Source organism: Oryzias melastigma, linkage group LG1, assembly GCF_002922805.2.
Source record: "Oryzias melastigma strain HK-1 linkage group LG1, ASM292280v2, whole genome shotgun sequence".
In the NCBI taxonomy this organism is placed as follows: domain Eukaryota; kingdom Metazoa; phylum Chordata; class Actinopteri; order Beloniformes; family Adrianichthyidae; genus Oryzias; species Oryzias melastigma.
The window spans coordinates 29,678,277-29,688,067 of record NC_050512.1 but is presented as its reverse complement, the minus strand read 5'-3'; the positions used below and the strand labels follow the sequence as shown (position 1 = coordinate 29,688,067).

General features: G+C 38.5%; 1 protein-coding gene across 1 annotated transcript in view; it reads left to right on the top strand.

The window, feature by feature from the left end:
* kcnh1b (potassium voltage-gated channel, subfamily H (eag-related), member 1b) overlaps positions 1–9,791 on the top strand; it is a 54,713-nt gene that overhangs the window by 25,575 nt on the left and 19,347 nt on the right. The window contains exons 8-9 of the mRNA XM_024290035.2: positions 3,888–4,087; positions 8,759–9,011. Coding sequence (XP_024145803.1) covers positions 3,888–4,087; positions 8,759–9,011 — 453 coding nt within the window. The remainder of the gene's footprint in view (positions 1–3,887; positions 4,088–8,758; positions 9,012–9,791) is intronic.

The following is a 9,791-nucleotide window of genomic DNA, read 5'->3' as shown; positions in this document are numbered from 1 at the left end:
GCAAAGGGCTGATGGGAAATTAGCAGAGGCTAACTTCTGCACCAACAGTCCCATCCACAACTCACAGGCGAATTACTAATGAGAGTCTACAGAAAATATATCTTAAAAAGCAACAGGCGCTTTTTGATTTTGGCTAAAAAATCAACATAATCATAATTAAAAGACAACTGGGAATAATTTTAGAAAAAAAAACTATAGTTGATGTGGGACTTTCAAGTCACAAGGTCAGAGCTCCTGAATCAGATGGTTAATGACACCTTTTTACATTTCATTTTAAATTTGAAAATACCAACATTGACATTTTGAGGGTCTAAAGGAAATAAAAACCTTTTATTGTTTTGCTGAGCAGAAGAAGATCAAAGCAATGCTCTCCGCTCCTCTCAGCAGGACTTGGCCGTGCTTCTGGTCCTGCTGCTGCTGGTTCAGCACCAGCTCGGCTCCACCGCTGTGCCGAGTCAGTGCGATAACTTTCATGAAGGTCACTCTGGGTCTTTTGTAATGACTGTGACATCTGCAATCAGCGCCACAATCTGAGCTGCTGTGTCTGCGCTCAGAGTACATGACAGCAGTGTTCTGCTGCTGATGGAGCGGCAGATATCGATTCACTGTCCCCGTCTCCATTCAGCTCCCAGCCTGTGATGGAGGTGGAGGCTTGTCACTGACGGCCTGCACTATTCTGTATTGATGAGCTGAGCTGTGGCTGTGAGGAGTAACGGTTAATCCGTCAATACCGACAAGGACACGGCGTGCACATTCATTAAACCTGCAACCAGAGATCCTTTACTATCAAACTCCTGAGAACCAAAGTGGCTGAGGGCTGTGAAAAAGGACACTTTCCTGGAGTCAAGTGTTCCCAGATAATCTGATCTATTGTACTCGCATCGAGTCCTTAAATTAGGAATCATTTGTGGAGTGTATAGTTAGCCATTTTAAGACAAAAAACCCCAAAATTCTAAAAACAATGTTCAAATAAAGCACTGAACAAAAACACCTCACAGTCTCTGAATGCTAAGAATAGCTATTAGTGGAGTATTTCTGTTAGAGTAATGGAGTTAGAGCTTCTGTATCAAGAGTTGTGTGATGTTGGATATGTTGTGTCTAACAAATGTAATTCACACCAGCAAAGTGTAAGAAATACTCAATACAGCCTGTATCCACCCATAGGGGCAGTTGTGACTCATTTTGAGCATATTTTTGAGTAAATTCTTTACTTTTTAATTGAGTCTTGTTTAAAAAAAACTTAGCATGAAACTAATGCCCAATATTTTAAAACACAACAAATAAAAGCCTTAAATCTACTATAACCCCCAAAAAGCATTAAATTAAAAGATAAGATAAGATAATCCTTTATTTGTCCCACGGTGGGGAAATTCCAGTGTTACAGGTAGAAATAGAGATGGGTAGTATGTGCATAGGTAAAAAAAAAGAAAGAAAAAATTGATGAATCACACTGACAAAAAAAAAGTTGTAGTGCAGGAGGAAAGATGAAAAATAATAGGGTCCCATTTTGTATGGCCCGGATCGGAATCGAACTCATGACCTTCCAGTCTCAGTGCAGACACTCTACCACAAGGCCACTGAGCTCTTGATTATGTAATAGTTACTTACCGTCTTCATTAGGTTTAAGGTTTCCCTCATTGTCTGTGTTTCCATTACACATAGACACAAAACTATGAAAATTCTAGAATTGTCATGTCAAAACTGACATGTTTCTATTAGGCGAATTTATTATCGCAAATCCAATTTGCGCATTTTCATTGTTGACATAAATGCAGATATTGAGGTGCTCACTTTTAAATCTTTACCTTTTGGATTAAATTCAGCTCAGTTGAATTTGCATTGATCTTAAAGTGAGTGTGTTTGAATAAATAAAACAGTCACTTTTCCACTGAGTTCCTGCTCTATCAGTCAATCTATGATCTCTGAAGACTCAGGATGATGAAAAGAAGCGTAAATAAATTGGTTTTTATTTCTTCTCTCCCGGAAACATCAGAGTTGAACCTTTGTTCTGCACCAAAGCATTGAAAAAAGAAAAATCAATGGGTGTTAATAGCCTTTTCCACATATCTCTATATTGAATAATTTGTGGAAATGGTCAAAATCCATGGTTCTGAATTGTCAGGGGGTTATGTGTGTCGTCATGGAAAAGTGTGATGTTGTAGACTGATTGCAGGAGGAAGCCCTGCTTTCACAGGGTCTGCTTTCTGTAGGTTTTTTCAGCTTTTGGCAGCATAAGGAGGTTGGAACAGGTCCATCACAAGTGTAAGGTCCAAGACCTCCAAGAGATTTCACGTTCAAATAGAGGTGAAACAGGATTATCTGCACAGCACCTGACAGTAGAAAGACTTTGGAGTATTCAGGAAAAATCCAATGTAGTCAGAGTACAGTGAAAAGTCTATGCAAACGCGCATAGACCAGAAAGCTCGTTATTGCACGTAGCTACCCAAGTTTTTAAGTCAGGTTGCGAGTTCTATTGATTTTCTCATTGATCGAGTGCTGAAAGTTCAACCAGATGAACATTTTCACGCTGAATTATAGAAACGTGGAGCTGTTTCTAATCGGATAACGTGTGGGTAGTGTCTGATTCTAACCACCGATCAGTGTAAACATGATCACAAAGGAGAATTAATAATTGCGGTTTGTGCCCGGTCGGATTAAGATGACACCAAGACGGACACTAAACGCTTGTGCTATCAAAGGTAAGTTGCCGTTGGGAGTGGGGTCATCGGGACCCCACAAGACAGCACACTGAATTTTTTTTCTCAATGATTTTTGATTTTCATTAGTGTCAATAGTTGATATGAAATCCTGTCCACCTCCATCCACAATGTAAGCCTTGGGTCATCTGAACCCCATAAGATAGCACAAGAGTTAAAGGAACAGAGCTGTAAAAATAAAAAGCTGAGGCAAGATTTAGAGGACTTTCACCGCTTTGGCTTTTCGCTCCGAGTCTCCACCTATAGTAGGAGGCAGACCAGCGTTACAACAGAACACAAAAGAAGAAGAATCCCCTTCCTGCTGCTACCGGTGCGTCAGGTGTGAACGCCACTGGTTGGATCTGCATTCATAGAACCGCATAGAGCGGGTTCTTGAACACATCTGGTGTGAATGAACCTTTAGTTTTGAATGCGGACATTTACAATGCACATATACATGCGTTTACATGGACTTTTCATTGAAAGTGGGGGCTCAAACGACTCATTGGTCTACCAGCTAATTGTTTCTTGGATTTTTGAACCACAAGTAGATCTTTGGTCCCTCAGCTTGAAGACATTCCCTCAGTTCTGCTGGTTCTGGTCCAAACTCTGGCAGCAGTTCTGAATGAACTGCAGCTTTTTTAAGGGCAGACAGAAGGCTGTTTTAGCAGTCCAGCCAGCTGGAGACTAACTCATGAATCATCTTCTCTTGTCGCTTGTCTGGACGTGAGATCTCCATATTTGTTTGAAATAATTAAAAGCTGTTGTGTTAAGTTGTGGCAAAGATGTAAGCTCTAAAACTCAGGTCTACCGAAATTTCTGATCTGTCTGTTGAACTTTATTCCTTTAAAAAGTTAACTTCTCTCGGTCCTTTTGCCTCTATAAACAAGGATTTGTGTCATTTTCTGAGTCATTGTTGACATGGATTTCGTTCATGCCCTTCACGACTCTGTCTAAAGCCAACATCTGTTTAAGGCAACAAGACAGAAAAAAAGCATCTTATCTTTGCAAAAACATCTGCCTAATCCTTACTGTCAGTTTTTGTTTAACTGTAACTCATTTCCTTTCTCCGTCTTCTTTTCTATTTGGTTAAATTGTCTTCTGCATCACTTCATTCAGTGTTTTCTATCATCAGCAGACATACATGCAACAGAGGAACTAAACAGCCGTTCATTCTCCTCTGCTTTCCAGCGCTGCTGTACGCCACCATCTTTGGTAACGTCACCACCATCTTCCAGCAGATGTACGCCAACACCAACCGCTACCACGAGATGCTCAACAGTGTCAGAGACTTCCTGAAGCTCTACCAGGTTCCCAAAGGCCTCAGTGAGCGAGTGATGGACTACATCGTATCCACCTGGTCCATGACCAGAGGCATCGACACTGACAAGGTCTGTGAGTGGAGAGAACATGTTTGAAACTAAATGAGATTAGTGCTGCCACAAACACTTATTTTAATAGTCAGATAATCACTGGTTATTTCTTCCTATTAGTCGACTAATCGGGTCATGCACAAACTGGATGTAAGAGATCTTAACCATCATTAGCTTTAAAAACTAACTAAAAACTACTGTGATCATGCTAGTGTGAATGCTGTAAGCTGAATTTGGATGCTGAAGATGCTGAAATTGATGGCGAAAATTAGCTATTAGCAAATTAGCCCAAAAAAACTGAAAAAAAGCCCCTTACTTAGCCAAAACAGCTAGCATGCAGCTGAAACATCGACTAAACTTCAAAACAGGATAAAAAAAAAGCCTAAATTAGCCAAAATTGCTAGCATACAGCTGAAATATTAGCAAAACTCCAAAATAGCCTAAAAAACAAACAAACAAGAAAAATATTAATTTAGCCAAAATTGCTAGCATACAACTGAAATAGCTAAACTCCAAAATAGCCTAAAAAACAAACAAAAAAGCCCACATTATCCAAAATTGGTAGAATGCAGCTCAAATATTAGCTCAACTCCCAAATAGCCTAAAAAAACGTAATACATGCCAAAAATAGTAGTTCAAAATGTAATCTAAAGAGCTAGCATACTGCCATTATAGCTTTCAACTTTACTACACTCTGACTCCATATAATATAAAGTAACGACTAATCGACTATTAAATTAGTCGTCGACTATTTTAAAAGTCGATTAGTCGTCGATTAGTCGATTAATCATGACAGCCCTACTTGAGGGACTGAGGACTGCTCAGAGCTCCTTGGTTGGGTTTGTTCTCTTCATGAATCTCGATATGAAAGAGTTACTTTACAGCTGCAGAATGGCAAAACCAGGAGAACAAATCCTGCTGAGAAACTCTTTAGCAGAGGGACGTACTTTTGTGGCTGTGTCTGAATTCCCTCACTTCTCCCTAACCCTAAAGAGACTGCAGTGATCACCCCTTATTCATGGGGGTTAGGGAACAGAGACCTCCACGAATCAGCAAATACAAAGAACCCCCGTCTCCGTCTCACCCCTCATCCCCCGCAACGAAGAATGTCTGTTACCGATCCACACTAATCAAAAAACACTTCTGATCACGCCTTTTAAACATTTATTAAAGAACATTGGATTATGCTCAACATGTTTTTTTTTTATCCAGAACAATAGCTGCAAACTTTTCATGAAGACTGTCACTCTGTCTCTGTGCATTATAAAAGGGCATGCTTCCTCTTCATCAGTTAAGTACAGAGGTCATCTCTATCCAGAATTTTCCGGTTTCATACATTATAAAAAACCTCCTCTAGATAGTAATTATCCTCCGCGATTATAAGGATATTTTCGAGCGGCTTCTGAAAGTAAAACTGTGACTAAAGAAATGCGAATAAGCGGGGCAACACAGTATATAGTTCGGGACTTTCCAGTGCTCTAGATTTTAATGCTTTTTTTAAACACCATATGTGACATCACCAATTTGCCTCAGTAAAAATTAAATAAATATAAACATTTTATAAGTATTCATAAATCCACTGTGTTCCGGTGGTAAAAACTTGAGTGACATTTTTTTTTTTATATGAAAAAAATGTTCAAATACAATCATTCTGATCTATATTTTCCAATCTACTGAACATTGATGTAAACTGGGGTTTTGGCAGACTTCTGGGAAATTTTCAAAGCACTAGATTCTGGAATTGCAGATTTGGACATCCTGAAAAAATGGTGAATGACCTGTAACATTTAGCAAGTAGTGAGTAAATTCAGACACAACCATTTCTAATTTTAAAATCTTTTAATGTTTTCTTTTTCCTTACTTGTATTGCAGATTAATATTTGCATAATTTGAATAAACAGAAAAAAATACCGCAAAAAGTAAAAAAAAAAAAAACTCCTAAAGTATCCTCCCTGTGAGTTTGTTTTCTGTGGTACTGGTGCAGAGGAGACATCAGTCATTGCTGCAGGAAAACCACCAGAAATACATCCGAATGAAGGCCCTTAGACTGAGAATCAGAATGTAACCACTTCATTAAGTAAATGTCTGCTTATTGGAAAGTGCCAGAAGGTTAAACATCTTATCCTCTTTGAGTGACGGATCCTGACAGCCCAAACATACAGTATTTACATGAAGTCACCTCAGCTGGGTGGAGGGAAAACATCCTTCAGTGTCACCCAGGACATGTTTATGGAACAGCACGTTAAAGGAATTTACCACATGACCTCCATGAGCTTCCTGAATCTGATCACAACAACCACATTTGGTCCAAAGAAGACGTTTGATTCAGGGAGAGAAAGAACAGTCTGACTTAAAACTAGTGCTGTCATGAGATTTTTTTGAACAATTAATTAATTGTAACCTGTTATTATTTAATCAAATTAAACAATTTATAATCACAATGATTTTCAAAGTAATAATTAATGTTAAAAGCCAATTTTTTAGATATTTTATTTATACTTCTGACATTGTGGTGCAGTAAAAGATCAAAATACGACTAAATTAGTTGCTTTATGATTTTTTCTTTTCTTTTTTATAGCAGACTTCCAAGCTTTACTTTTATAACACCAAGGGGTCATTGTTTTCAATCTTGAACAATTTAGAAAAAACTAAACATCAGGTCCAGTGCTTTACTTATTTATGCCATAAATTAAATGTAGATATAAGCTATCCTTATTCCACAGTTGATCACAGCAGCGGCACAGTAGAAACGACCTGACAGATTTAACCTGTTTAGTGAATTTGTCCATTTTGAAGACTAGGAGGAAATAGAAGAAAATCCCCAAAAGAAGGATATGGGACACTGCAGAGAAATTATAATATTGGGACTGTTTTATTTAAAATAACATTTTGCTTCATGATCTGGACAAAAAACAACCGTTAAGAGGTGAACTTTCCCTCCAAGATGACCCTTTTTACGTTTCTCAGAGAGGAAGGAGCAAAAGCAGAGCGGAGTCTCTGCTTCTGTTACTATGACAACGTGAAACATTACATATTAAAAAAGTCAGCTTTTTGGGAGAAAACAAATTAAGCTAAAAAAATATAATAGGGTATAGTTCTAATTATTCGAAAAACTTAAATTGCAGACTATTAGTCTTAATTGATTTATATTTTTGCTAAATTACCATGGTATGAGCGGGATAAAGCTCTTCCGGGTGTGCATTAACACGGAAGGAACCATCTGACAGGAAAATGAGATTAACATGATTAAAAAAAAAACAATATGCTAAAATAACTATAATTATTTGAAAAAAGATATATATTTTTTCCAGGTCAAGGGAGGTTTAATTTATCACATCAAAAACAGCTGGAACACTTTTCTGAGAAATCTAAAAAACATTTAATTTTCATCTTAAATCTACAAAGTTGAATTTAATTTTTATAGTTACTTTCTGACCTGGTATGAGAGCAAAAGGAAGTTCTTAAAGCTGCCCTTATAGGTGCATTTAGGCTGTCTGTGGGCAAAAACTGAGCTAACCTATACGAGGCACAAAATATCAAGATTATAGATGACTCAGTGAACCAGAAGACGATGTTCACACACATTTTCCTATGGGTGTGCTGCACGCGGCAGATCTTATTGAACATTTAAACAACACATTATGGTAAATAAGGGTGAAGTAGATGAGATGCAGCCATGTTAATGCTCTTCAAGACATAAGTGTGTACTCGTTGAGTGAAGCCTGACTGCTAGAAATTAAGAAATTAGACATTTAGAGCGTAGTTGCGCAGCCATCCTACGGGCGCTGACATATCACGTGCACACTGTGTAAGTTAGGGGCCAGTACTTTCACCTGTTGTTTGAAAACACAACCAGATCCATTCAAGTTCATCACGGCACTATAGCGTTCATCCTTAAAGGAGACGTCTGCGTCTAATTCAGGCTGCAAGCCGCAAAAGTGCAGCTACAGATGAAGTGATGAGGAAATCTTGGTTGATGATTTTACGGAGGAGCTGTACGATTCTGTATGACACACAACTTGAGCTGTAAAGCTGTGGGATCTGTCGCGGCGCCCGCTCTGCTGCGCTCAGGACAGACACTTCATAGCAAGAGGTGCATTTAATTTGAAAAAAAGTGTTTCGATACACCCCTAAAACCAACTCCTCTAAGCTCAAAAGCTTTTTTTTTAGAAATTGTGGTGTTTCCATGAAGAGAATTTAGTATAGATATCCAATTTGCGAAATTTCAGAGTTAATGGAAACACAGCTAGTGTTGTGTTCTGTTTTCATGAGGTTGTCGTACAAATCTCAAAGAAACAGCAAGACTCGACTGTGTTTTACTGAAGATGCAGACACTCTTCTCTACAGCCTTCAATGGGCCCAGACAACCCAAAAACCCGCAGCCCCCTCACAGGGGTTGACCCATGCGGGTGCATGTGACTAAAGATTGAACTACAGTCAGGTTAAGTGATATTTTCAACTCTGTAGATCAATGCTACAGTGGCAGAAACCAAAACTGACAGATGTTTAGCTTGATTATTGTTTGAGAAAATGATTACACATGTTTTTTTTTAACCTGAATTTATGTTTCTTCTTTAATCTACAAAGTTCTTATAAGAAATGTTTAGATTTATTAGCTGGGGGCTGATAGCTAATCCAGAAATACTTGATTATCCACTATTATCCTCTGTTCATCTTGGCCGCCTGCAGGTTCTGCAGATTTGTCCCAAGGACATGCGGGCGGACATCTGCGTCCACCTCAACAGGAAGGTGTTCAAAGAGCACCCAGCCTTCCGGCTGGCCAGTGACGGCTGTTTGCGAGCCCTGGCCATGGAGTTTCAGACCATCCACAGTGCGCCGGGTGACCTCATCTACCACGCTGGAGAGAGCGTGGACAGCCTTTGCTTCGTGGTGTCTGGATCGCTGGAAGTCATCCAGGATGATGAGGTGGTGGCCATTCTAGGTGAGAGACTCTAATTTATAATATTAGAAGAAAAGAAAAGTCTCAAAGTAATACAGAGAGTAAAGCCCCAAGAGGAATTTCTGTAGGAGATTTTCCCACCGAAATAAAATCGTAGCTTCTACCAGTCTGTGGGCAAAACAGTAAATCTATTCTTGGTCTGAACAAAGTCAACTGAGAGTTAGACAACAAATAAAAGAAAGACACAGCTCTGGCATTTTGATCAGTAACCTGTTTAATTGACGACAGTTAGGAAAATCAATATCTTAGAGATGCTGCTCTGTTTGGCAGAAGCTGCAGCACTGAGCTGGATCTGATGACACACATCAGTAATCTTTTTTTTCTGACAGGACTGGAGCGTCTTTGTTAAGGTAGAAAAAAAAAAACAGAAATTTAAACTCATTGTGCTCTTTTTGAGATGCACCAGTTGATGCATTTTTATTTTAATAATTTATTTGAATATAGTGGAAGTTTGAGGAAAACATGTTTGCTATTCTTGAAAAAAAAAATCAGATTATTTTAAAATGGATCTCAGATTATCCAGTTATTTCTCCTTTTGAACTAAACTTAAGCACAAATAAGTTGCCATGTAATGACATTAGGAGGGTGGGGTGTGTTTGGGTGAGAGGAGGTTTGTTAAACAGCTGGAAAATATAAACAAATGAGACTGGAACCAGAATCAGAAATTCTTAAAGAAACATGATTAAATATGTAAAAGTAATTGTTAAATTTAGTTTAACCCAGCTAGGTTTCTTTTTGTTGCCTTCTGCCTGATACAATAAA